Raw genomic sequence first — 26,609 nt, forward strand, 5'->3', positions numbered from 1 at the left:
ACATCAGGAAAGAGCCCCCCTGTGCCCCACAGGCCCGGACTCTTGCGGTACAGCAGGGACCCAGGGCCATGACGGTGTCTGATAGGAAGAATCCAGGGTTGCTGTTGGCCCACGGGTTGCCCCTCCACCACACACACACACAGAGGAACACATGCACCCCTCCACCACACACACACACAGAGGAACACATGCACGTGTGGATTCTCCAGTCTCAATATCCTTGGCGCCCAAAAGTGGTGAAAGGGCTGAGCGCAAGGTACTCCAACTCCCTGCAGAAAGCCGGACACACTGGCAGTCCTGAGTGCAGGAATGTAGCAGACAGTGCCTCAGGGCGCATGCTGGTGGTCTCTGTGCGTTGGGACCACCCATCCAGCCCGTGCAGGTCTTCCATTTGGAGAAAGTAAGAGTGAGAGGGAAAACACAGATCACAGGGAGGGGGCTGGGAGGGGCTAGGTGGCCAAGATAAAAGAATGAAATCCAACACAAAATCAATTCAGGTGCCTCCCCTTACAGGGACTCCACAACCCCTATCCTAAGGGCAGGGGGTGGCGGGAGGGGGGGAGGAGTCTGTAGAGTCGCTGTAAGGGGAGGCACCTGAACTGATTTTATTTTGGATTTTATTACAGGGACAATGGGCAAAAATTGGAGTCATGACAGAGCTGAGCATGAGGTGACCTCAGGAGAGTCTTTCCTGAGGGACTGACAGGAAGGGTTTCTGCTCAGCAGGGGGCAGCTGACCAACAGTGAAGCAAAGGTCTTTTCTCCCCTCTGGGGCATCTCTAAATTGGGGTCTCACTGGAAGGTGCTGGCCCAGAGAAGGAGCCCTGATAGCCACCGATTTGAGGAGACCTCCGAGTTTAGATGACGTGAAAGCAATTGAAGCTGCACTTTGAGAAAAAACAATTCCTTCTGGAAAGAAAAGCAGGGAGGAAGACCTCAGAACTGGGAGCATGGAGGTGAGGCGGGAAGCCAGCCGCAGCCTGCATGGGTCTGTGGGTCCACTGGGTGCAGAAACGCCTCTGGGCAGTGCTACCCCTGGGCACAGACCACCCACAACCCTGAGTCTCTGAGCCACCACCAGCATGTGGGCTGGGTGCTGTCCTCAGGATCTGAGGCTGCCTCCCTGCCATCCTATCCCCAATCCTCCCGCCACGCAGGCCTGAGGGTCTGTAGCGCCCCCTATCCACCAGAGCTGCACACTGAGACAACCCCTCCAGGAGGGTAGGGGCTGGGCTCTGGGTGGGGAGAGGAACGCAGCCCGCCCTGCTCCTGCTCCAACCCTGCCTAGTCGCTAGAACTGAGGGACTGACAGGAAGGGTTTCTGCTCAGCAGGGGGCAGCTCTCCCCCTGTGGCCGCTGGGGCGCCAACAATAGCCCTAGAGACTGCAGGGCACCACGCCCAAGCATTCCAGCCCTGGGCCTGGGCCCTGGCCTTTGGAGTGCAGCTGGGGCAGGGAGCGGGGAGTACCCTCCAGCACCTCCTGGCCACCAGCCCAGAGCCTCTTCCCAAGGGGGGGCTTCTGGAGCCAGGTGCCAAGCAGCTGGTTCCAGCCCGAATCGGGTCTCCCAACTCCTCCCAGAAACCGACTGAGTCTGGAGCAGGAAATCCTGCTCCTCCCCAATTAGTGGGAACCAGGGAGTAAGTGGCTGAGCAGGAGGGTTGAGCAGCGGGCGTGCAAGCTGGACGAGGCAGCTCCCAGGACCCTCAGGTAAGACCGCCCCCAGGGCCAGGACAAAGGCACTTAGGGGACTCCATGGGAGGGCTGGCTTCCAGGGGGGGTGGCACCCCAGTAAGTAAAGTGCCGCCAAGGGCTTCAGAGCCCGTGGGAGGGAAGAAAAGATCTGACGGGCCTGTGGGCTGTGTCTGGCGCTGGACACCTCAGGATTGTTTGGGGTCACCCTGTTAAGCAGGAACCCATAAGTGGCACCGAAAAATAGGATATAGAATATTGGCCTGTTCTTCCGGCATCAAACAGGATTGGGGGTTATTGGAGTTTCTGGAAAAGCTGGAAATTGAGGTGCAGCCACCACCAGCGGGACAAATAGGGACTGCCTGGCCATCGAGCTTTGGGGAAGGCTCATCTGGCTTCCCCAAGTCTGGCTGGACTCAGCAGGAGAGGTCGAGGGCAGCCCTGTGCTCCCTGGATCCTTCTCCAGCCCTGTTCAGAACCTCTTCTGGCACCCTCCGGAGCCTCAGACCAGGCTCTGGGTCAGCTGGAGAAGACCCAGCGGGGCAGGAAATGCCATTCACCACCCCCACACTCACCACCCTCACCCCAGGCCTCAGGCAACACCAGGAGCATACCGGGCTGACAGAGACAGCTCCCAGCAAGGCAGCCAGCCCAGACAGGACACCCTGGGACAAGAGGCTGTTTTCCAAACAGTGGTTTCCAGGAGCAATGCCCCCCACCCCTCCCCAGATTCCTGGATTACCCCAGGTGTGAGTCCTCACCGTGGTTTTCCTCCTGGTGGGAAACAGTGAGGAGATCAGACAGTCGCAGAGTAAGGGCATGGGATGTGGGGTGCAGTTGAGGTCGGGAGCACAGTCCAAATGGGCTCCCCGCTGCCTGCATGGGCTGGAACAAATCGAAAAGGTTCTAGCTGAATCTTCTCAATTGCTCAGCAAGCAGATGACACCAAAACAGGGAAGGGCAAGTCTTGGTCAGTGTCCAGCAGGGAGCGAGCACAAGGATGTGCCCTGCTCCTGCTCCAACCCTGCCTTGATCCTGGCCTGCAGAAGACACCCAGACTTATCAGGGGATCCAGTGGCAGGAGACTCACCTCAACAGAATCATTGGGTTCGAGAACTCCTGAAGGAAGCTGTCGGCAGCTGGGTGATGCAAAAGTCTCTCCCGGGGACTGGATGGTGGGACTGGGACAGGCTCTCCCAGGAGCTGACCGAGTGAGCGTCAGGGTCAGAGGGCGTAGACTGGGGTAAGCAACAGGCATGTGCCATGCCACCACAAGGGGTGAGGACCATTGCAGCCTCCATCCACTCTCGAGCACCTTGTCCTGCTGGTGGCAGCGTCTGCGTCTGCTCTGCTTGCTTAGGACAGAAGGTGGGCATGTGGTTCAAGGATTCATGGCTCTGCATGTGCCCCTCATAGGCAAGCCCCCCGGGACTGTGTCCAGCCGCATGGAGCCTGGGTCCCTGGCCTCTGCTAGTGCAATTTTCATTTCCATAATCCTGACCTTGGGCTGTCACTCCCAAAAGACTTTTCTATAGTCGCAGTGGGTTTGGAGACCTGATCTATGCTAACACATTGCCCCCAAATCATGTGTCACCTATGCACCCCAGTATGAGTCAGACTCAGCACCAATGCACCCTGGTCTGAGTCAGACTCAGCACCTATGCGCCCCGGTCTGAGTCAGACTCAGCACCAATGCACCCATTGTGAGTCAGACTCAGCACCAATGCACCCAGTGTGAGTCAGACTCAGCACCTATGCAGCCCAGTGTGAGTCAGACTCAGCACCTATGCACCCCAGTATGAGTCAGACTCAGCACCAATGCACCTAGTGTGAGTCAGACTCAGCACCTATGCACCCCAGTATGAGTCAGACTCAGCACCTATGCGCCCCAGTCTGAGTCAGACTCAGCACCTATGCGCCCCGGTCTGAGTCAGACTCAGCACCTATGCACCCCAGTCTGAGTCAGACTCAGCACCAATGCACCTAGTGTGAGTCAGACTCAGCACCTATGCACCCCAGTATGAGTCAGACTCAGCACCTATGCGCCCCAGTCTGAGTCAGACTCAGCACCTATGCGCCCCAGTCTGAGTCAGACTCAGCACCTATGCACCCCAGTCTGAGTCAGACTCAGCACCTATGCACCCCAGTCTGAGTCAGACTCAGCACCTATGCACCCCAGTCTGAGTCAGCTCAGCACCTATGCACCCCAGTCTGAGTCAGACTCAGCACCTATGCGCCCCAGTCTGAGTCAGACTCAGCACCTATGCGCCCCGGTCTGAGTCAGACTCAGCACCTATGCACCCCAGTCTGAGTCAGACTCAGCACCTATGCGCCCCAGTCTGAGTCAGCTCAGCACCTATGCACCCCAGTCTGAGTCAGACTCAGCACCTATGCGCCCCAGTCTGAGTCAGACTCAGCACCTATGCGCCCCGGTCTGAGTCAGACTCAGTCCCTATGTGCCCCGGGGGTCTGAGTCAGACTCAGCACCTATGCGCCCCGGTCTGAGTCAGACTCAGCACCTATGCACCCCAGTCTGAGTCAGACTCAGCACCTATGCGCCCCGGTCTGAGTCAGACTCAGCACCAATGCACCCCAGAACGTATATGTACATGTGTGTTCTGATGTGTCTGTGTGAGCAGGTGTGAGTGTGGGCTGTGGAAGCAGGTTAGGGCTTAGTTGTGGAATAGGTGACCATCCTGCCTGGACACCGTGTGTCCTATCCCCTCCCTTCTCCTGCCTCTTTCCTGGGCACTTGCCTCTGACCACTATGGGCACCAAGAAGCCTGAGACTAGACCCACCCTGGCAATTTCCACGGCCCCCACCTTCCTGGGTTCTCTGCCCTGCTCCCTGGCTCCTTGTCCTGCTCCTTGGCTCCCTCTGCTGGTTCGCATCATTCCTGTGGACAGGGCACCCTGAAACCTCTGACCCCACCAGAGATGTCTTTCTATGTGTCCCACCATAGTAGAGGCAGACAGATTAGGACCAACACCCAAAGGGAAAGAGACCAGGTCCCACAGGGACAGTGAACAGGACTCAGAAAAACAAACTCCAGCACCCAGCAGCCCAGAACTAGGCCCCACCCTCTGGCCATGGTGCTGGTCTGTGTCTTGCAGGGGCACATCTCTGTCTCCTCCTCCCCTAGCTCCCAGGCAGCAGCTACTCAGTGCTTATAGCTGCTGGGAGCTGGGCCTGAGCTGCAGATTCGTCTGCACTGCAGAGACTCCACAGGCCTGGCCCAGAGGATGAAGGGGAGGGGGAAATTTCTGGGTCTGAGGGCACTGGAGTCCAGGACTGACAGTCTTGGGAGGTGCCCTTGGGGAGCAAGGAAGGGCCCCGACATGGCGACAGGTAGTTACGAGGACCTAGTGACAGCTGTGTGCAGAACTGCAACAGACTGTCTCCACCAGACTGAAGGGACACTCGAATTAGACCCAGGCCCAGGGTGAGAGCACAGCAGGGAGGGCGCTCACCTGGCATGCTGCCAGCCTGGGTTCCATCCCCATCATTCCATAGGGTCCCCTGAGCACTGCCAGGCATGATTTCTGAGCCCAGAGCCAGGAGTAAGCCCTGAGCACAGCCGGGTGTGGCACCAAAACCAAAACAAGTGAGACCTGAAGACGTGGGGTGTGGTGGGCACCATGGAGACTGGGGGGGCCTGGTGCTCTGCTAGTATCAAGGCATAAGGCTCCAGAGCCAGGGCACCTTGGTGAGCTCTTGCCAGTATTACGAAGAGGGTGTCAGACATGCCAAGGTCTGTGCCATCAGCCCACGTGGAGCAGCCCCTGCCCAGCCACTGCCGAGAGCTGAGACACACCAGATGCAGGTGCCATGAGAGCAGCCCAGCCACATCCCTGCCCAGGACCTTTTTCCAAGGGAGCACGGGAGCAGAGTGGGGGGAAGAACTGGACCTGCCGTCCACTGGGTGGCATTCCAAGGCCACACCAAGTTCCAGATGACTGTTCAGGGGTGTGGACGAGGATGGGAATGTCAGCCAGTGTTGAGCCCCTGTTCCACAGAGGTCGCTGTGAGGTCTGTGCTCACTCGTCCTAGAGACTGTTCACCGTAAGGTCTGTGCTTGTTCCCAGCCTGCCTGGCTGTGGCGGGCTCCATGAGGGCTGGGTGAAGAGGTGGTGACGGTGTAAGGATCTAGCCTGCCCAGTGTGCTCCAAGACTGGGTGTCAAGGGCCCCTTTGTGCCCTGTCTGTCCTCAGGAAGGCTCGGGAGTCATCCCGGGCCCTACTCAGAGCATGTGACCATGGCCTCGGGTGCAGAGCGGCACCAGCCATTAAGGTGGCACCCACCCATCTCCCACAGTCATTTTCCATGTGGGTCTAAGGCCTTTTCTGCCTGTCCCCAGGAAGGTGGAAGGCTAGGACAGAGAGGGGACACCTCCCCAGCACCCAGCCCTTCCTGACTCTCCTCTTTCCTGCCCCCTTGGGGTGCAGTTGTCCAGCAGGCCAGTAGTGGGTCCCTGCCCTGGGCTTGTGCATCCCCATCTGCTCTGGTATTCGATCACTGCAGTGGACAGAGCTTACCCCACCCGCACCTCTCTGCCTGAGAACTGAGAGCCCTGCAGGTGCCCCAGGGCCCACTTGTCAGGTGGGACCTCTGAGAGGCGAGAGAGCACATCCCTGCAACACCGGGAAACACCCCAGCAGGGTGGGGGAGAAGGGGAGGCACCCCCAGCAAAGGTGAGAAGCAGATGCGCATGGAACCCCACCCACCCCCTTACCCAGACCTGAGCCCTCTCCTCTCCGTGATGGCAGGACGTTTCCAGAAGGTGCAGAGTGAAAGGAGAAGCTCCGTTGTGTGGGGGCCTTGGCGGCCACCAGCACTCCACCACCATGTTTTCAGAGCCACCACGGGCTTCACGCTTGGGGGCTGCCCTCCTGTGTCAGCCCCACTGGGCCTCCCTAGTTCCCGCCTTGGTTTCTAGGGCAAGTCGAGCGGTAACACAGCAGCCCTGGCCTCCGCCATCCCTGAGTGTCTCATCCATGTTCTGCCCTTGTGGGGCACCCCAGGAACAACCCGGGAGATGTGCAGCCCGAGAACCCGCCACTGGGGCCCCAGCCCTGCCCTCTCCCAGACACAGCCCAGTCCACGGCATGGTCATGAGGCGATGAGTCACTTTCCAGGGCCTGTGTATGCCAGCACAATGGCACTTCACTCGGGCCAGCTACAATGGACGGTGCCACCAAGGCGTGTCTGCTCTGCTGAGCTGCATGAGATCCCAGTTGTCCCACGGGCCTTCCTAGGCTGCAGCTTCTGGGCCCTGAGCCACCTCACGTGGCCTCCGTGCCCCTGTGTCAATCACGAGGTCTGTGAAGGTCGAGTATCAGCCCCAGGAGGTGGGGGATCCCGTGACCCTGCCAGCAGCCTTAAGCGGGGCCCGGGGCTCCCGACCATCACCTCTGCCACAGAGGCCAGTGAGCCTTAGGAAACCTGCCTGCCGCCCACCCGCCCTCCCACGCTGCTGCTGCAGGGCCCCCATCCCGCATCTGTTCTCGTGAGTTCACCTCCTGTCCTGCCTTCTTAAGTCGCAGGCCCCAGGATGCCCGTGGCCTCCTGCCCACCCTGTCACTGCCACCCCGTCACCACAGCCCCGCCCTGGCTTAGCTCCAAAACCTTCTCAGGGCAGTGAGTAACTTCATGTATCTATTCCCTTCTGGCCCTCGAACCCTCTCCCCAGAGTGCATCCCACCTGCAAACCAGGAGTGCTGGTGCTTCCCACCGCCCGGGACCAGCCGACCCCCCACTCCCACCCACCCACACGCACTTCTGCCTCTTCTTCCATTCTCCCACTTCTCCGGCTCCTTTTTTCCCTTGTCTCTGATGGAGCTGGGGTTACGGCAGCTAGTGGGGTCTGGCTTTAGCTATAGCTCCCCACATCTCCACCAAAGCCCCTTGTGCGCTCCCCCCCACTCGTGTGGACACCCAAAGGCTGTGATGCAAACAAAATGGGTACTCCCACAGTGGGCAAAGGACTGGGGCAAGGACAGGCAAGAGCCCTGTCACAATCAGGCCGAGCGTGGCCATCTGGAAGTGGCCTCTCCCTCAATGAAAGGGAGTAAACAGTGCCCAGTACAAAAGCTGCACACACTGCCAGGCGGGTGGGATCGCACCCAAGGCCAATAGCTGCTCTGCTGAGAGCTGGCAGCGCCACGCCACTCCTCCAGTCACCATCCCCAGTGTTACAACCCCCAGGCTCCTCCGTGCAGCAGCCCGGAGGCTCCTCGCCCGTGTTCCCCAGGCCGGGCAGCCAGCTCTCCATCTGATGGCTCTTCCCAGGAAACAGCTGCTACCCATCCTGGTCCTGGTCCTGGCCTCCTACTACTACTCGGCTCGCGATGAATTCAGGCCAGGTGAGTGCAGGGCAGCACGGGGCAGGATGAGCCCAGCCCATCCCGTTACTGGCCGGGCCAGAATTCCCCTGGGATGCTGCTTCTGGCCTCTGGCCGGCTGCAGCAGGGATTACGGGAGCCAGGAGCTCAGCCAGCAGACCTTGCTTTCTTGGACATCTGTCCAGGCTCCCACACAGACAGGAGTGTTGATAGCAAAGGGTGCAGAGCAGACACTCTTGCACTTGTGGGGGAGGTGGAGTGGGATCCCCTGGGGCGGGCTATGTGGCAGTAAGGGGACCACACATATCTGAGGCTGCACTCTCCTAGTGCAGCCAGCTCAAATGCTTCCAGAAGAGCAAAATCTGCTGACTTTTCCCACCCTGACCTTTGGCCTCTGGTCTTTGGGGTTGAGCAAGCAATGGGTCTGCCCACTGTAATAAATGCCCCACTGCAAAACATGCTCCTTTGCTTTCCCTGGGGGTGCCATGGGCACAGTGGCGGGGTGGGCCCCTACCCCATCTGGGAATTTACCACATTCCCTTTCTGCATCTCCAGAGATGCTTCGAGGGAAGCGTGTCATCGTCACTGGGGCCAGCAAGGGCATCGGGGAGGAAGTGGCCTACCACCTAGCCCGAATGGGCGCCCACGTGGTGCTGACAGCGCGCTCTGAGGGCGCACTGCAGAAGGTGAGGGCTGAGCACACGTGTGCACACAGCACATGGGAACACAAGTATGCAGTGAATGTACTCATATGCATGCATAGTGTTCACTTGGTTGTATACATATATGCACACAGTGAAGGCACACAATTATGAGCATACACATGTACATGTATTCCTATCTTTGCATGTATGCACATGTGTTCACACTACGCTCATGTGCCCCTACATGCACATCTCATACACTCTGTCACATAGCACGTGGGGATGTGTTCATGCATCACAAGTGTGTCTACATGTGCACATGTGTGCCCAAACAGCCTCAGATGCCTGAACACAGACGTGCTCACACATGAATCACACAAATGTGTATATACAGATTTTTGAGAACCACAGGGACACATAGCTTCAAACACCATGGTAGAATGCCAGTGCATATACATGCACACACGTGTGCACACACATACAAGTCACTGTGTTCAGTGTTTATTGGCATTGACAGATACAGCAGCACATTCATAAGTCTAGCTCCAGGCAGCGTGGAGACATCCTCCCAGATACAGGCACCAGACACGGGCACCCAGACATGAGCACCCAGATACGGGCACCCAGACACGGATACCAGATGTGGGCACCCAGGCACGGGCACCAGACACAGGCATCCAGACACAGGTACCCAGATACAGGCACCCAGATATGGGCACCCAGACACCCTGCCCTACAGACCCAGTAGCAGAGCGAGTGATCACAACTCCTGCACCCCCAGTCCATGGCTCCCCAGCACCCACTTGGCAGCTCTTGTTCGGGACCAGGTTCGGTGTGTGCCTGTGCTGAAGGTACCCCTGGCCACAGGTGGTGTCCCGCTGCCTGGAGCTGGGCGCAGCTTCTGCCCACTCGGTCCCTGGCTCCATGGAGGACACAACCTTCGCAGAGACCTTCGTGGACACAGCTGCCCGGCTCCTGGGTGAGCCCATGGCGTCCTCCCCTCAGGGCCTGGCTGGTGTCCCCAGGGAAGCGGGTGGGGAAGCTCAGGGTCCCACCCCAGGGTCTCTCAACACCGCCATTCACCTCATGCCACAGGCGGGCTGGACATGCTTATCCTCAACCACATCATGGCCTCAAGCCTCGAGCTGTTCGGGGCAGACGTGCTGAGTGTGCGCAGGACTCTGGAGGTGAATTTCCTGAGCTACGTGGTCCTGAGCGTGGCTGCCCAACCCCTGCTGAGGCCCCGCAATGGCAGTGTGGTGGTGGTGTCCTCAATGGCTGGTGAGTGCCCCAGAGCTCATGCCAATTCAGAGCTGTCAGGGAGGGCAGGGCTCGTCTGCCTCTTATGTCTGTCCTGGTTCCAGGGGAACCAAGGGCTGTGCTCACTCAGTGACAAGGGTGGGAGGCCAGGGGCTGGCACTTGGGAATGACATGTGTATGGGGTGAAATTCGGGGACCCCCAGCCCAGGGAGCAAGCAAGGGGCAGGACCTGTCTCTGAAGGGCCCCTGCAGCAAGAACACAGGGCATCAGACCCACTGGCTGGTCAGCCCCACAGAATGGACAGAGAGAGACCAGCACTTGGTTTCTGGGGATGCCAACAACTAAGCCCCTGATCCCCACACCAGGCAGACAGCCACCACATGGGTTGCAGGGATCTGGCTGGACATCTGCCCCACAGTGGGGCATGCTCCACTAAGAGCGTGTATAGACAGGCCTCACCGAGGGTCAGTGTGCTTCCCCTGCCATCACCTCCAGACACATGACTCTCCTCACCCCCAGCAGAATCCCCCCGAGAGATTGACCCTGCAGAGACCCACCTGTCTTCTCCCCCAGAATGGCCCCACCCTGTCCATACTGCACTCAGGTGATGAGCCACTGGTCCAGTTTTCCCATTACCACCAGCCCTGGGGGTAAGGAGTGGCACGATGACAGGAGTCAGGGTGAGGGTGATGATGACTGTGACAGTGGTGATGGTGATGGTGATGTTTGTGCCAGTGTGTCTTCCCCGACTGTCTTCTCCAGCTCCTCCTTCAGGCCCCTCTGCACTGGGTCAGCGCCAGCCTTCTGGACCTGGCACCATCCCTGTCAGGTGTGCTCCGCAGGGCTGGTTCCTACCACCTGCACTAAGCCCAGCCCCTACCACCAGACTCTGGGGTGTTAGTGCCAACTCTGAACTCCAGGGGACCCCAGAGGTCTGCAGGGACCCTGCCCTGCCCTCTCTGGACCTGGATTTGCAGAGAAAGGCAGCCACACCTGGGAAGCATAAGTTGGGCCCAAAGGTCATGGGGTGGGACTGTGTTTTCTTGGCTTGTTCCTTGGGGGAGCTGCTGCTCAAGAGGGGGGACTGTGGCCTGCCCGCACCTGGTGAGGCCCCGAGTTGCAGAGTCTCCCACAGACCCACCCTAGCTCCTGGCCCAGCTCTGCAGTGCTCGCTTTGCTAGCTGGCTCCCAGGGCCACCCCACAGTGCTCTCCATGTCTCCTTCCCTGGCCTCTGCCTTCCTTCACATCTTTGACTGGCCATTCCCAGGCACCTCAGGGTACATGTGGATGCTTTGGGAGGGCCGCAGCTAGGCGTGGAAGCTTGTCTTCAGACCCAGCTATGAAAACATGGCAGAAGGACAGGAGCCAGGCACCGGGACGGGTGCCAGGTTTGCAGGCAGCACCGGGACGGGTGCCAGGCTTGCAGGCACCGGGGCGCGATGACCTGGCTTGGTCACTGCCCAGATGCAGCGCTGGGCAGTGGGGGGCAGGAAGAGCTTTTCAATGACCAGCACTGGCTTCCAGCCCTCATTAGAGCGCCTGAGCTCGCCTTTGACATGGAAATTATGGCGACCATCTAGCCCAAACAAAGGCTGAGACCCCCTTTCGCCCTCCTGGTCGGGGCTGCCAGCTGGGCCCAGCTCTCCAGCTCCTCCTGGAACAGAGCCTGAGCCTGAGGAGGACAGGGAGCTCACCCCATCCCAGTGGCTGCCCCCCACTCACAGCCCACACAGGGCAAAGGCTCTGCCAGGCCTAGCCTCTAGTGCTGCGTCTCCACTGAGCCCCACTTCCCTGGGGCCCCAGCCCCTCCTCATTCAGCAAAGTGTGGTCCAGACCCAGAAGTGGCCCTGAGCTGGCTGAGGTGACTTAACTGTGTGGGTTGTGGGGGTCCCACACAGCCACACCACTGGAGGGACTAGGAGAAGGTGCCTGCGCACTCACATGACATGGCAATGCCACCACACAGACCTAGAGAGTGAGAAGGCCACAGGGAACCCTGGCCCTGAGCTTCCCCGCCCAAGACAGCAGGACCCATCTCTTGAGACTTCTCAAGCCTTGGCACATGGTCTGAGGAAGGGGCAAGATGACCGGTGTCTGGCTCCAGGATCTCAGCCATGGTCACCAAAGGAAGCAGAACCAGGAAACCAGCAGTGGGGAAGGGTGCTGGGTGATCTGTCCCGGGGAGGGGGCATGGGGTTGGTTTCCCAACCACCTTCCTGATACCCACTGGCCTCTTGGCCCCTTGTGACCAGCCAGCCCAACCTGACCAGGTACATCCTGGGCCACAGGTCCCCAGGATCCAGCCTGGAATTACCAGCTGGAAGGACACAGGTGCAATGTGGTGATGGGATCCTTGTTCACCAGGCACCCAGGAGCCTTCCTAGCCGCAACTGTGACGCGGCCACTTTCTGCCACCGTCCCTCGCTGACACCGCCTCCGCCCACAGTTCTTAGCTGTGAGCTCAGTCTGGCTTGGGGTGGGGACTTCCCTGTGCCCAGGACACCCTGTTCAGCCTGTGAAAGAGCCCGAGTCCAGGTGCTGAAAGGCCAGTGACTCAAGGGACAGTGGGGAGGCAGAAATAAGAGTTGATTCGGGCTCAGCTGTGTGAAGGGCTGGCACAGACCATTCTGGGGGTCCTCAAGGTCTGCAGGGGGGCTGGGTAGAGAGCAAGCCAGTTAGAGTCGGGGGGAGGGCGCTGCAAGCAGCATGGGAGAAAAAACATCAGGCCTTCTGGGCTGGTGTGGGCACCATCCACCCTGGGAGGATGTGTCTGTTCCTGGGAGCGGCCCAGACCACTCCCTCCCCAAGTCTGCATCATGGCCCTGGGTGTGCCTGCAGGGAGCTGTCGTGAGTGGGCTCTGGGAACAAGGGGCATCCTGGGGTGGCGGCCTGTCATTTCCTCCTGTCCTCCCCATCAGTGACTGGACAGGTCCCAGAGCATGAGAGCATGGTCTCTCAGGATGGAGGGACAGAGATGGGGGCAGAGAGAGGCTCTGGAGTCCGTGTGATGACCATGATGGCATCCCACATGCTCCTTGGTCATAGCTGCTTCTCTCTGACCAATAATCTGGAACATGGAGCATCTCTTCATGTTCCCGTGGCTGCTGCCATTCCAGCCATCCCTTCTGATGTCCAGGTCCAAGCAACAGGAAGTCCAGCTGCCTGCCCAGGGACCAGCTGTGCAATAGATTGGGAGCTGCTCTTTCCCAGATACCCTTCCCCTGGGTTTCTCACCAGCAGAGCTGGATCCCGCATTCCTGCGTCCAGAGGAAACTGAGGCTGAGTGTCTACATTGGACATGGCACTATGTGAGCGAGGGCACTCCGCGCCCAGAGGCTGAACAAGCCCAGCCGCAGCTGTCCATGGGCAGCTTTCAGAGAGATGCAACACAGTAAGGGACCAGCAACTTTTCCTCCCACTTACCAGCACCCCTGGATGAGCTGTCCTGGCTCTGTTGACCTTCGTCTATGGGCTCAGAGGTCCCTCAAGGCAGTGCCCACTGTGGAGCTGAGGAGAGATTCACCACGAGTGTGGAGAGAGGGCGGCAGAGTGGCGGGGACGGGTGGCTATCCCAGCTGCTGCTCTCAGGAGCTCTAGGCTTGCAGACCCCGGAGGAACAGGGTGACGCTTCTGCAACTGCTGGAGGGAGTGGAGGGTCTCCTAGGGAGGAGCCGCAGAGGGAGAGGCTCAGCAAACACCTCCCAGTCCCTGGTCTCTGACCCTGATGGGAGGGGACACAAGGCACGGGTACAGCCAGTGTGCTCTGACCTGGGTCTAAGACCAGGCCCCCTTCCCCCGAACATCCCCAGGTGTGGCCCAGGTACTCCCAGGTATAGCCCAGGGGGCCTAGGTGTGGCCTGAGCATACCCAGGTGTGGCCCAAGGTATGGTCTGGGCATATCCAGCACAGGAGGGCCTGAGCAGCTATGACTCACTGGCAGGAAATCCCAGGTCTTCTAAGCATGGTCTGGGAGCCCGCAACAAAGACAGGCCCAGTGACGAGGAGGGTTCGCTGGTGTGGCAGAGACGCAGGGTGGAGGCAGAGACTCGATGGGTGAGGCCTGGCCCAGCGGATGCAGACACGGAGTCCAGCCAGGCACTGGTGGCCTGCAATGAGAGCAAACACAGAGCATCTGCTGGAGGGACGAGCCGATTTCCAGGTACTCCACAAGGCTGGGGGTGCTGTGTGGGGCTGCGTGTGGCTGTACCTAAGCTGCCCCCCTCAGGCTGCCTCCTCATGTGAGCTGAGTGAGCTAATGAGTGACCAAGGTTCACGGAAAGCTGGTGACAGTCGCGAGAGCTTCATGGGCAAAGGTGACCACTGCAGCCGTTGTGGCAGAGCGCGTGCCTGCTCCCTGCGTGCGTGGCGGTGGGAGGGCACAGCTCTCTCCACTCTCTCGTAGCCCCTTGAGATCACCCTGATGCCCAGGGTCCAGCCCTGCAGCAACCCTGACTCCATGACTCTGGAAGCTTCCATGAGCATGGGTCCCAAGTCTCTCTGTACCCCACAGGGAAAGTCCCAACCCCGCTCCTCGCCCCCTACGCGGCCAGCAAGTTCGCTCTGGATGGCTTCTTCTCCTCCATCAGGCTGGAGAATCAGATGATGGGCGTGAACGTGTCCATTACACTCTGTGTCCTCGGCCTCATTGACACGGGTGAGGTGCGGGGGCTTCCCATGGAGGAGTGGAGGTGCTCGGCTCCGGACAGACAGCACCCCACCCCCACAGACCCTGAACCTTCCCCTAGCTCAGGGGCACCCCAGAACAGAACAGGCTGCCTTGGGAAGGCGCCCTTGTTCCTGGAGTCACGAGCAGGACAGAACTGAGGACATGCCCAAGAGCGGGGATAGGCATGTGGTCCAGCGCACCGCAGGTGGGGTGACATGGTCCAGTGAGGGAGCCTACTTGCCTGCTCGGGGGTCCCCCATGGAGGAAGGTGGCAGACACGCCTGTGTTGGGTCCCGCAGACACAGCCATGGAAGCGGTGGCCGGCATCCTGAGCGCAGAGGCGGCCCCCAAGCAGGAGTGTGCCCTGGAGATCATCAAGGCAGGCGCACTGCGCAGGGAGGAGATATTCTACGGGAGGCCCAGCTGGGTCCAGCTGCTGCTGCTCAACCCCGGGAGAAGGGTGCTGGAGCTGTTCTCGCTGCACCACTACAATCTCGACAAGCTCACCAAGCCCGAGGCCTGGCCCTAGCACCAGGCTCATGGGGGCAGCGGTGGCTCCCCAGAACGAGGAAGTGTCCCTGGGGGTCCCGCTCAAGCCTGCCTCGGCTCAGTACAGCTCAGGGCCCACATCTGGAGGGCGTCAGTGCCACCCCCGGCCAGGGCTTGCTGGGACCCCACAGACCTCAGTAACAGGACGCCAGGGGAATAAACACCTCAGGCTGCTCTAATCTCTCGGTTCCTGCCTCACACGACTCTCAGGCTACTGGTGCCACCCTGCACACTGAGCACATCGGGCTCAGTGTCCAGGTGTACGTGCAGACACCCCAGCCCAGTCTGTTCTTGGTTGTTGCAGGGTGCACCCCAGGAAAGACCACTAGGAGTTGCCAGGGGCTCAGCCCTCCCCATCAGGTCTGTGGTCCGTTGCTGCCAGGATGGCTGGCAGAGATGAGGAGCTGAGGCTCCGGCCAGGGTGCCCAGCATAATCATCCCCAACGCCTCTGCCTCGCCAGATCTTACAGGGTCTGACAGGGCCCAGGCAAGGCTGAGGAAGTCCAAGGCATTCCTGCCTCAGCCTGGAGGTGTGCAAACAGCAAGCATGCCCATAGCAACACAGGAAAAAGTGTGGGCCAAGAGGGCAGACAGCAGACCTCGCCACGCGCTCCACTAGGCGAGGGAAGGAGAATCAGGACAGAGCTGCGGGGGCCCCATGCAGGGGGGTGGGAAGGGGAGGGGAGGGACTCAGTGGATGGCCCGAGTGGATGCTACACTAAGCTCACTATAGCACCATGAGACCCAGACACCCGCAGAGCACAGGGGAGCCCTGGCTGCCTGCCGTCCCTGTGGAGGGACCATGGAGGACCTGTGCCCAGGCAGGGACGGGATGGGCTGGGGTCTTTGCAGCTATAGGGATTGGGGCATGGTTTTGGGTCCTATCTGCACACAGTCTCCAGCAACGCCTGGTAGTGGTCCACGGGCACACGTGTGCCCAGGTGGACGTGCCAACCCCAGCCAGTGTGGTGCCTGGGTCACCAGGGGCCGCTCTAGAGCGACATCTAGTGGTCATCATGGGCAAGACCTGAGCTTGCCCGGAAGCCAAGTCAAGGTCAAAGGCAAAGGCTGATGTCAAGCTTAGGTGGAGGCTGACCCAGGCCTGTTCTGAGGGGCTTGGGAAAGTCACGGTCCCAGAACAACATGCAGGACACATCCACCCCGCACAGCACAGGCCCTGAGGTCGAGGGTATGAAGTGGCTGGTCTGTGGGACACCTCCGGCGTCTGCCACGCCAGGACAGCTCCTTCCTTCCCCCAGGAAAGCAGCCTCCTGCCCACCTACGCCTGCCATCCATCTCCTCAGCTCTGCAGCCCCCAGTTCCCTAGAGACCCTCCTCTCTATCCCTCTCTCCTCTATTGCTAGAGACCAGATGTGGGGCACAGGTAAACCCAGGCATGCGAGCTCTCAGTGCCATTGGCCCTTGGAAGGGTCACAGAGTTGAGTGCCTGTGTGAGGACCCAGACAGACACTCCATCCCTGACAAGGAACTGGGGGTTTCCTGACTTGGGCCAGGAGCAGAGTAGGACTCCGTGCCAGCCATTACAAATCCCACCCTGACCCCCAGAGGTCTTCGTGTGCCCAGCCTTTGTCCCTGTCCCCATACTCAGAGAAGTATGAGCTGACTCCTGGTGTCCCAGCAGCACCATGGGATGTCCCAGTCCCTGTCCAGGGCTGTGGTGTACTTTGCTGACCCCATTGCCTTCGCTTCCCCAAATCCTGACCAGAACTCAAGAGGAGCAGAAGCTTCTGCACAGGACAAGGAGACCCCCAGGTGGGGGGTGGTCTCCACCCCACCAGATGCTAGCTCAGAGGCTTCAGGCCCAGGCTTGGGGTTGGGTGGGGGAGCTGGGTCAGGTTGCTGGGAGTGGGTGAGGGAGCTGGGAGTGGATGAGGGAGCTGGAAGTGGGTGAGGGAGCTGGGAGTGGGTGAGGGAGCTGAGTATGGTGAGTGAGTAGGGGTGGGTGGGGGAATTGGGTGCAGGTGGAGGAGCTGCGTGTGGGTGAGGGGAGGAGCCTGGCTGGGGAGGCCCCTTCCAAGGTGCTGCTGAGAGGAACTTGAGTGCAGCCTGCGGCTGGGCCGGCTTCCTGTTTTGTGAGGCCAAGGCGGGCGCCGTTGGAGGGCTCGGGGCTAAGCGGCCAGGGCTTAGCGGTAGCCACTGAGGTAGGGACGAGCCAGCGGTGTGCGATGCTTCCCCGGGAGCCAGCAGCGGGAGCCCAGGTAATGGGTCCAGTCGGGTAGGCCAACTCGGGGATCTCTGGCAGTGAGAATGTGGGGGGATTCCGGGCAGCCCCTCATGCACACCAGGGGTGTCTGGTGCAGTATTCAGACCCACAGCGGGGACCCCAGATCCCTCCTCTGCTCTCCCCATGGACAGACACCTGTCCACGCACCACAGCTCACACGTGGAGGCTGGAGCAGAGGCCCCAGGACAATGGGCTGGGACTCTCACTACTGCTCACCAAGGCCGGAGGGGCCCCAGTCAGTGTCCCTCTTTCCAGCTACCCCAGACTCTGGGGTGCCCGGGTCAGAATGACCTTTCCATGACCCCCAGGGCCCACAGAGCCCATTCTCAGTCTCTGGCCCAGCCTGGCCCTTCGGGCAAGTGGGAAGGGACAAGGCCAACTCCTAGGACACTGGGAAGTATAGCAGCTGCCCCTCCACCCCCAGTCACTGCCACCTCCAGCCACCCGGAAGCTGGGACACACACAGAGGGCCTAGCGGGGCGAGACTGACGCTCCCTGGGATCCTCAGGGGCAGAAGGCCCCTGTCCAGGCCAGGAGCCACACGTGGGGACCTAGCACCCCATTCTAGTAAGTGGGAGGCAGCAGGTGGACCCCTGCTCACCAGTCTCAGCTGCCTGAGCCCACTTGGACACACCCCAAGTGTCTTGTGGGTTTCAAAAGTTGGTGGGGGCGGGGGGGGGTCTGGAGTGATAGCACAGTGGGTAGGGCATTTGCCTTGCATGCGGCCAACCCAGTTTTGATTCCCAGCATTCCATATGGTCCCCTGAGCACCGCCAGGAGTGATTCCTGAGTGAAGAGCCAGGAGTAACCCCTGTGCATAGCCAGGTGTGACCCAAAAAAGAAAAAAAAAATGTTGGCAGGGGGATATCCTTGGCCCCAGGCTCAGCTCCTGGGGCAGGGTCTCTCGGGGCAATGTGAGATGTGCGAGGTGGTTCTGGGCCTAGGCTCCCCACGGGCACAAGTCTTTGGGAGCTGGAGCTCCCCGGGACTCACAAGGCCCTGCTAGGACCAGCACTCAGTTCCAGCCCCCTGAAAAACTAGGACAGGCCTCTGCCCTTCTCTGGGGTGTGAGTGGATCAGGCAGGGACCCCTTGGGGAGCAGTGGGGCGGGGCGGGGACTGTGCAGAGTGCTGGCAGTGCCGGGCTGGGGTCTGAGGGGAGACAGGAAGGCAGGGCTGGCAGGCGGCTCTCTGTGCGTGGATAGACACAGAAGCTGCAGGCCCCACACTTGCCAGCACTGGGCTGGTTCCAGTCCATGGAGGAGAAGGTGGCCACAGACTCCCGCACCAGCTCAGGCAGTCGGAGTACTGGGGCCAGACATGCTCCCAGCATGGGAAGGGCAGGGGTGTGGGTAGAAAGGCCGTATCCACACGGCCCCATGATCCATAAGGCAGGTAGACCTGTGCAGTGTCCAGGTGGACAGGGAGTGGGTACCGTGCAGGAGAGCAGGACTTATTGTAAAGATCCTGCTGCCCATGGGTCCAGAGAGGGGTCCTTCACCACTCTGGCACCCCACTCTGGCCTTGGAGAAGGAAGCAGTCCCCCCTGCTGAGTCTCTGAGGGATTCCAAGGGTCCCAGTCCAGAAAGGAGTGATACCCCAATACCCCATCCCACACCCAGACTCGAGGATCCCATTTGACCCCCCTGGGCCCCTGTGGGTGTTGCAGCAACTTCAGGACCAGGAAGACCGGCCGGGCAGCTGCTCAGAGGCCTCCATGCCTGGCCCAGGTCCCAGGCCCGTCCCCCGCTGTGTCCGCCGCCCTGAGACCTACGAGGCCAAGTGTGAGCGGCGGCAGGAGGCCCGGGAGAGTCGGCGCTGGCGCCCCAATGTGACCACCTGCCGTCCAGCAGAGAAGGTGGTACGCAAACGGCTCCAGGAGCAGCAGCTGCAGGGTGCCAGGCAGCGCCAGCTCCTCCTCAGGAGGCGTCTGGATGGACCCGACGTGGTCAGCGGCAAGTCCTTGCTGAGAAAGCAGGTGAGCATGTCCGGGATGTGCTGGGCCCATCATGTTCTCAAGGAGGAAGTCACTGGAAAAGTCATCCGAAGTGCAGGTGGCCCTGGGCCACTGGTCCCCAGTGCCACCCTCCTGTCGGCTTGGCATGGGTACCCACCACTGCCCCACACTGCACAAGCATGTGCATACCTGTGCAGTCTTGGCACTCCAGCACATGTGTGCACCAACACAGGCACACTCATCACATGTGTGCATGTGTGCATGCATGTGCCATCACCTGAGCCCTGCAGAGAGAGGGGCACTTCTGCCACATGAAGTGGAAACAGAAAGAACAGGTCAGAGGCCACAGGTCAGGGTGAAGAGCCCCACCATCAGCAAAACCCATTTCCAGCTGCCAGGAACCAACTCTGGACTCTGTGCCCTGCCCCAGCACTCACCTCCTACGGGTGTCCCAGGAGAGCTGGCTGCCCCCCAGCCCCACAAGCTGCACTTCGGTAAGAGCAGACATGCTAGAAGGTGGATAGGGCCCCAAGGAAGTCCCTGTGCCATGCCCACCTCTGTCCCCTTCCCCACCCCCCATTATCCACCCTGTCCCCACCCCTGTCCTCTAGCCCTCCTGACCCTCCACTGCTACTTGTCTCTCCCAGGCACCCAGACACTGGCAGAAGTAGCCAAGCCCCCTGACAGGAGAGACACGAGCCAACAAACCAAGTGAGCCCACCTCACTGGTCCTCCTGCATCCTGTTCCAGGGAGGGGGACCCCAGAAATGCCTGAGAACAGAGCCCCCACCTGCCACACTGGTTTGGGGCCCGCTGTGCCCTCTTGGGGCCTGCTTAAGGGCAGCAACTCTCTTTGCCTTGCAGCTGTGGTGTGGCAGTGCTGGATCAGGTAGGAGGTGCTCCCCAACCCCCCCCCCCCAACACACACACACTGGACCGCCCACCTCCAGCTCTGCCAACGATGGGGTGGGTCCTGCCTCAATGATGCCATCTAGGCCCCTTCGAGAGCAGCCTGCCTCACCCCGACCTTTCTCTCCAGGAAATTGTGCAGCTCTCCGAGTACCTGAAGGTAAGGCCCGGAACCCCCTGGCCCACCCACCACCACCCAGGGGTCTCACACCTGTGTCCCCACAGGAGGCACTGCAGAGGGAACTGGTGCTGAAGCAGAAGATGGTACTGCTCCAGGACCTGCTGGCCACACTGCTCCGTACCTCACACAACTACTGGACAGTACGAGGGGTCTCAGTCCAGGGAACAAAGGAGGGCTGACCCTGTTCACCTTCAGGACTGTCTGTGTGTACCTGTCTTGCATATTGTGTGCTTTTGTGTCTGCATGCACCCATGTGGGTCCGTGTGTGCCTGTGTCTGTCATATGGCCATGTTTGCTTGTGCATCTGTGTATACCTGTGTGCCCATATGTGCCTACGTGTACCCATGTATATCCCCGTGTGTCTGTGTGCTCATGTGGATCTGTGAGTGTACCCGTGTGCTGGATCTGTGAGTGTACCCATGTGCTGGATGTCCATGTGTGCCTGTGTGCCCATGTGTTTGCCTGTATCTGTGTACCACGTATCTGTATGTGCCTGTATCTATGTACCATGTATCTGTATGTGCCCGTATGTGTGCCATGACTGTGCCAATATGTGCCCAAATCTGTGTACTGTGTGTGCCTACATCTGTGTACCGTGCCTCTGTGTACCCATATCTGTATGCTGTGTCTGTATGTGCCCGTGTGCCATGTCTGGGTCCATGTGTGTCTGTGTACCCTTATCTGTGTGCCATGTCTGTGTCTGTCTGTGGGTGCCTACATCTCTGTGCCATGTCTATATATGTGCGTGCCCATGTATGTCTATGCCTGTTTCTGTGCCCCTGTGTGCCATGTGTTTGTATGCCCATGTGTGTGTATGCCCGTGTCTTCCTATCTGTCAAGCAGAAGGTCCAAGTCTGGGAAGAAGTGCAGATAGGAGTCACTGACCACTGAGCCTTGGCCAGGCTAGGAGCTTGGGGCGGGGGGCAGGGGGCAGGCAGACTGTCCCTGTGCCGAGCACAAGGAGCCACACCATCTCCCACCTCCTCCTGGGAGTTGAGACCTCAAGCTGTGCCTGGGGCCAGAACATGGCACCAAGCTTCCTGCACATCTGGTGTGGCTGGTACTCACCTGTGTGCCCTCACCAGGGGCAGCTGAACGAAGACAAGCTGAGGAGCCGACTGCATACCCTGGAGAGCCAGCTCCGCACCTGTATGCAGGTGAGCCCCACCATCCCGCAGCCCTGCCTAGGGAGGAAACCAGGGCGCTGACCCTGGGATCCTGAGCCCAGGGCAGAGCCATGAGCTGACCACCTAGAGAGGGTTTTGAACGGGGCAGGTGGCCAGGCACAGTAGGGTGCAGGAAGCCTGAGTTCAGACTCAGAAGAAAAGGGACTGCCAGGCAAGAGCTTCATCTGCTGAATGTTTGTCTTGGCTCAGGGCCAGGCTTCATGGGGATCCCAGAGGCTTGCATACCCCATGGTCCCTGCATTCACGCAAGAGATGACTGATACCGCTGAAGAGGTCCCCAGGGATGCGGTGTGGAAGTGCAAGGAGGGACACGCTGGACAGCTGACAGGCAGTGCAGGGACAGGTACCCAGAGCAAATGCCCACTGAGGGACAAGAGGAACAGCCCTACCCTCAGCACATCTGCCCAGGCAGGAAAGATCAGGCCAACAAAGAATTCAAAGGTTTTATTCAGAGATCAGGTGGGAGGTAGGCCTCCTGGGGGAGCAGAGTGGCACAACACAGACAAGGCTGAGGCCCCAAGAGTGGGGGGAAGAGTCGGACTCACCTCTGCAAAGCTGGACTTATAGGTCTCTGCCCTAACTGACTTGGGAACTTCCATGAGGGAAGCCTCACTCAGGTGCCATCTTTGCTCTGACTGGGACTTCTTACCCTGAGTGGCCCCTCTGGGGTCAAGCCTCTGCACTCTGGGGCCCCTTCAGGGCTGGTGACAACTTTAGGTCACATCTTATTTTTTTTTATTAGTACACCCCAAGAAATGCGTTGCCAGCCCCCTGCCCCCACTTCAGTGGCTTCGTAACCCTTATACCTGGGTCCCATGACAAGGCTGAGACACACAGGCCACCTCTATGAACCCCCGATACTTCCAGAGTCAGATGGGGCCACTCCATGGGCTCTCAAATGCTATGGAACCCTGATCTACCTTCTGCAGCCCCTCCACTGCCTAGCCCCACCTGCCCACCGGCCATCCAGGACTGACCTGGTAGGCTTGGCCTTCTTGAAGGCCCCAAGGCTGCTGCCTCCCCCAGGCACAAGCGACAGTTCTATATCTGCACCATCACCTTGGGGGCCAGAATATGCTGGGAACCTGGGCCCTGCTCCTGAAGGAGTAGCTGCTCCCCGGGAGACAGTCCTGGAAAGTCAGGGACAGGCTGGAGAGCCAGCGACCCCTAAGAATAGCGGAGACCCCTCAGACGTGTAGGCAGGAGCAGTCCAGGCTGACCTGATCAGGCAGGATGGACATGGGTGGCAGGCAAGGGACGGACGGGAACAGGGAAGGGGAAAGGAAGCAGGTGCAGCAGTGAACCATATAAGCTTCTGGTATGTCTAGGGCTTCTGCCACTTGGGGAAGCCCCCAGACCCCTATCCCCTCAAGGGACAGTCCTGCTTCCAGGCGTCTCTTCCCAGGGTGACGCCCAGCACCCAGCAGTTGTGCGCATGCACATGTGTGTGCGTGTGTATGAGCATGTGTGTGTGCCACATCTTACTGCAGAAAGCCCCCCCGTGGGGCCTGAAGAAGGCCCTGCTGGAGACGGAGCAGAGGCGGAGCAGCTATGAGCTGCAGGCCAAGGAGCTGCTGTGGAAGGTGCTGGAGGAAAAGAGGGCGGCCGAACAGCAGCTGCGGAGCACACAGGTGAGCAGGTGCAGGCGAGGCTGACAGGGCCGGGGGCCGGGGGCCGGGCAGGACAGCAGCCCTGAGCCTGCCCGCACCCTGCTCTACCCGCAGCGGTCCCTGGCTCTGGCCGAGCAGCAGTGCGCGGAGTGGAGGGCCCGCTGCAAGGCCCTCCAGGCAGGAGGGAGCAGCCCGCAGGGACGCCAGAGCAGCTGCAGGCCGCAGGTCAGCAGGGCTGCTCAGTGGAGGGGGGATGCCGGGGGTGCTCAAGATGACGCATCATCCCAGCAAGTGCAGAGCTCCTCACAGGCCTGGAGGGCAGGAGAATCAGAACGGGACTGGACCCTGAGTCCATGAGGCTGTGGGCCAGAAGGGGACCAGCCTCCCACTGCCCACATCCCCTCACCCTCCTCTGACAGGGTACAGAGCAGAGCAACGGCCTGGAGGCAGCAGCAGGCCCACAGAGGGACAGAGGCCCACATGGTCCATGTACCACAACCTGCCCAGGTAAATTCCAGACCAGGCCCTGAGAACTCTAAACCTGGCCACCCTCCCAGAACCCAGGGCCCCCCAGCACCCTTCACTGGCACTGGCCACGCCTGAGCCCAAATTACCCCGTGACTATACAGGGCCCTGTGCTTCCTTCCAGCCCAGCTGCAGCAGCCGTAGGCGTGTCCCCGTGCTGCAGAGTGACCAGTAGGGTGAGTTCTCCCTGGATGGCCCAGGGCTCCTGTCCACCCACGTCTCAGAGCAGCCCCACATAGGCACAGACCACCTGCCAAGGGGGCAGAGGGCCAAGACATCCTCCCTCACGCTCCTCCCCTCACCCCTCCACTTCAACCTGAAAACCACCTTTTCAGAGCAGGGGAAGCAGGAGTGTGGGGGGGGGGGCGGGGAGGGAGAAGCAGGGTGTTAGGACACACTGGTGTCAGGACACACATAGGATGCCAGGCCCCCAACTGAGCTGGAATGAGGTGGCCAACTCACCTTTCCCACATGGAGCTGGCCTGGAAGACAGCCAGGAAAGAGGAGTTGTGGACAGGAGCAAGTAGGAGATAGCATGAGGGGTGGCTCTTGTGCCCCTTGCCCCACAGAACTGGGGGCCTAAGCACACCCCAGCCAGATACGTGCCACCAGTCCCTGCTCCTCATAGTACTGCACTGGGGCGCATGACCTTCTCCAGGCCCTCAGCTGTCTCCTGAATCCCTGCTCAAACCCCAGGCGTCAGCCTGAGTCCCAATGTGCTCTAGTCTGACCTGGGGGGCAGAGCCCATAGCATCACCCCTACTTGTGAAGCCCTGTGCAGACACCCTTCGGGCAGAGTTGAGGCAGACCCGTTTCCAGCAGGTCTGCTGCAGATGCCACCCACCAGCCCCAGCACCAGACAGCGCCTGCCTGCCCCCACGAACTCTGACACCAGAGTTTGGTGTCACCATCTGATGCACCCAGGTCTTGTGCCATGGTCAGACAGGAGCAGAAAGGGGGAGTCTGGCCTCCCTCTGGGAAAGGCCCTGTGTGCACCTCATCCAATAAAGGCCGTTTGAATTCAGGACTGCATGTCTTCTCATAGATGAGCTGCAGGGAAACCCCTGCCTGGGTCCTGCCTGCCCCCACCCTACCCCTGGGCACAGACTGAAGCCAAGTGGGCCTCCAGCACATAGACAACTAAATATGCGGACCTCGGTCAGTCACAGAAACTGTTCTGCCCTGTAGAAGGTGCTGCAAGGGACAGGGGACTCAGTAAGAAGCCAGCCTACAATGGCCTGAGCCCCTGCTCTGGACACACTGCAGAAACCAGAGCATCCCCCTCACCTCCCGGTGGGGTGGTGACCCTCAGACACGGCCAGCCAGGCTTGCCTTTGTAGATCGTGCTGGAGCCCGGGGCAGCCAGGAATGTGAGAGCAGCTGCAGGAGGTGGCTCTGCCTTGGGCCAAGGAGGCAGCAAAGGATGGGGTGGTGAACAGGGCCAGCAGTGGGACAGCAATGCAGGGCAGCTCAGGTCCCTCTCTCCAGGACCCCCGCCACGTTCTTAGGGGACAGTCACCCCCGAGAGAGGCAACTAGAGACACATGCATTAACCATCCTAGAACCTCCCCATGTCTTTAAACATGTAGCTCCCCGCAGACCCCCAGCTATACCCTGACTCTCACACGAGTATGCATTTACCAACCACATATACACAGAGCGTACCACCCAGATCATCCATGAACACACACAACCATTCACATGCACCTCCTGGATCATATATGAATACACCACCATTCACACAATGTAAACAATGTACCTCCAGATCATACAAAAACATGCATCACGATTCACATGCTCACAGCATGCCTCCTGGATCATATATAAACATTCATCACCATTCACACATAGTACATCTCTTGGATCACACATGAACATGTGTCACCGTGCACACACAGTACACCTCTCAGACCATACATGAACACGCATCACCATTCACACACAGTGTATCTCCTGGATAATACATGAACACGCATCACCATTCACACACCAGTGCACCTCCCGGTTCATATACACATCACCATTCATGTGCACACACGGTGCACCTCCGCGATCATACATGAGCATGAGCCACCACTCAAGTGCATATGCAGTGTCCCTCATTTCATACATGAATGTTACAATCTACACCCAAGCACCTGAAAGTTCATGCATGAACACATTACCAACCACATACATGTGCCTGCTGGCTCACAAGTGCGCATATCACTCACACACATACCATCTACATGCACAGGCATGTTAGATCACTGGCCTGTTAGCACATGAACATGCAGTGAAGCGAGAGCCCCTCAGGCATACCCAGGTCGGCAGGTTTGTACAGGGACCTGTGCGTGAGCAGAGCCAGACAGCCTTGGTGTTCCGCCCTGACACCTGCCTGCAGAAGCTGCAGTGCTGCCAGGATCAGCCCAGCACCGCGAGCACCCTCCACCCCTGCTGCCCAACCACAGGCGCATGTGAGTGGGTATGAGTCCACAACAAGGTCCCGTTCCAGCTGCTGCCTCCTGGCCCACAGCAGAGCCTGAACGTCTACACCCCCAGGCAGGTTCCAGAAAGAAGAGCAAAGGGGTGCAGAACTCAACCATCACTGGCATTGCAGAGCTTTTCCATCCTATTGGAAGCCACCACCAGGCTTGCGGGCCACCAGTTAGAGGCTTTATCCCGAGGGAGATGATTATGAGTGAGTGTTAGCCCCACCAGGTTCTACAGGACAGCCCTGGGCCTCCCCAACCCCATAGAGGCAGTGTGGCCAGTGGTGGACCTGGCCGCCATCCTGGCCAATAAGGGCAGCAGTCTGAGAGAGATGGGAAGAACCTTAATGCAGCCTGCTGTCAAAAAATAT

General features: G+C 59.7%; 2 protein-coding genes across 4 annotated transcripts; both read left to right on the top strand.

Moving 5' to 3' along the window:
- The first annotated feature begins 1,654 nt into the window (after positions 1-1,654).
- Positions 1,655-15,155, top strand: HSD11B1 (hydroxysteroid 11-beta dehydrogenase 1). 2 transcript variants are annotated; one of them, XM_004616213.2, is made up of 7 exons: positions 1,655-1,709; positions 7,897-8,054; positions 8,589-8,719; positions 9,545-9,656; positions 9,773-9,958; positions 14,450-14,593; positions 14,905-15,155. In XM_004616213.2, exons 2-7 carry the CDS (start codon positions 7,967-7,969, stop codon positions 15,132-15,134), a joined length of 891 nt encoding a protein of 296 aa, XP_004616270.2. In that variant the 5' UTR covers positions 1,655-1,709; positions 7,897-7,966; the 3' UTR covers positions 15,135-15,155. The 2 variants fall into 2 exon arrangements, with proteins under 2 accessions (XP_004616270.2, XP_054984927.1); XM_055128952.1 differs by lacking the exon at positions 14,450-14,593.
- Positions 15,156-15,436: 281 nt separating this feature from the next.
- On the top strand, positions 15,437-26,606 carry TRAF3IP3 (TRAF3 interacting protein 3). Of its 2 annotated transcripts, none has more exons than XM_055128951.1 (10): positions 15,437-15,514; positions 19,068-19,376; positions 19,747-19,849; positions 20,003-20,066; positions 20,220-20,244; positions 20,395-20,424; positions 20,490-20,585; positions 21,531-21,602; positions 23,123-23,263; positions 23,357-26,606. In XM_055128951.1, the coding sequence occupies exons 2-10, from the start codon at positions 19,116-19,118 to the stop codon at positions 23,597-23,599; spliced, it is 1,035 nt and encodes a 344-aa protein (XP_054984926.1). In that variant the 5' UTR covers positions 15,437-15,514; positions 19,068-19,115; the 3' UTR covers positions 23,600-26,606. The 2 variants fall into 2 exon arrangements, with proteins under 2 accessions (XP_054984926.1, XP_054984925.1); XM_055128950.1 differs by lacking the exon at positions 15,437-15,514 and adding an exon at positions 17,189-17,373.
- The last annotated feature ends 3 nt before the right edge of the window (positions 26,607-26,609 follow it).

This window comes from Sorex araneus, chromosome 2 (assembly GCF_027595985.1).
Source record: "Sorex araneus isolate mSorAra2 chromosome 2, mSorAra2.pri, whole genome shotgun sequence".
NCBI classification, from domain to species: Eukaryota; Metazoa; Chordata; class Mammalia; order Eulipotyphla; family Soricidae; genus Sorex; species Sorex araneus.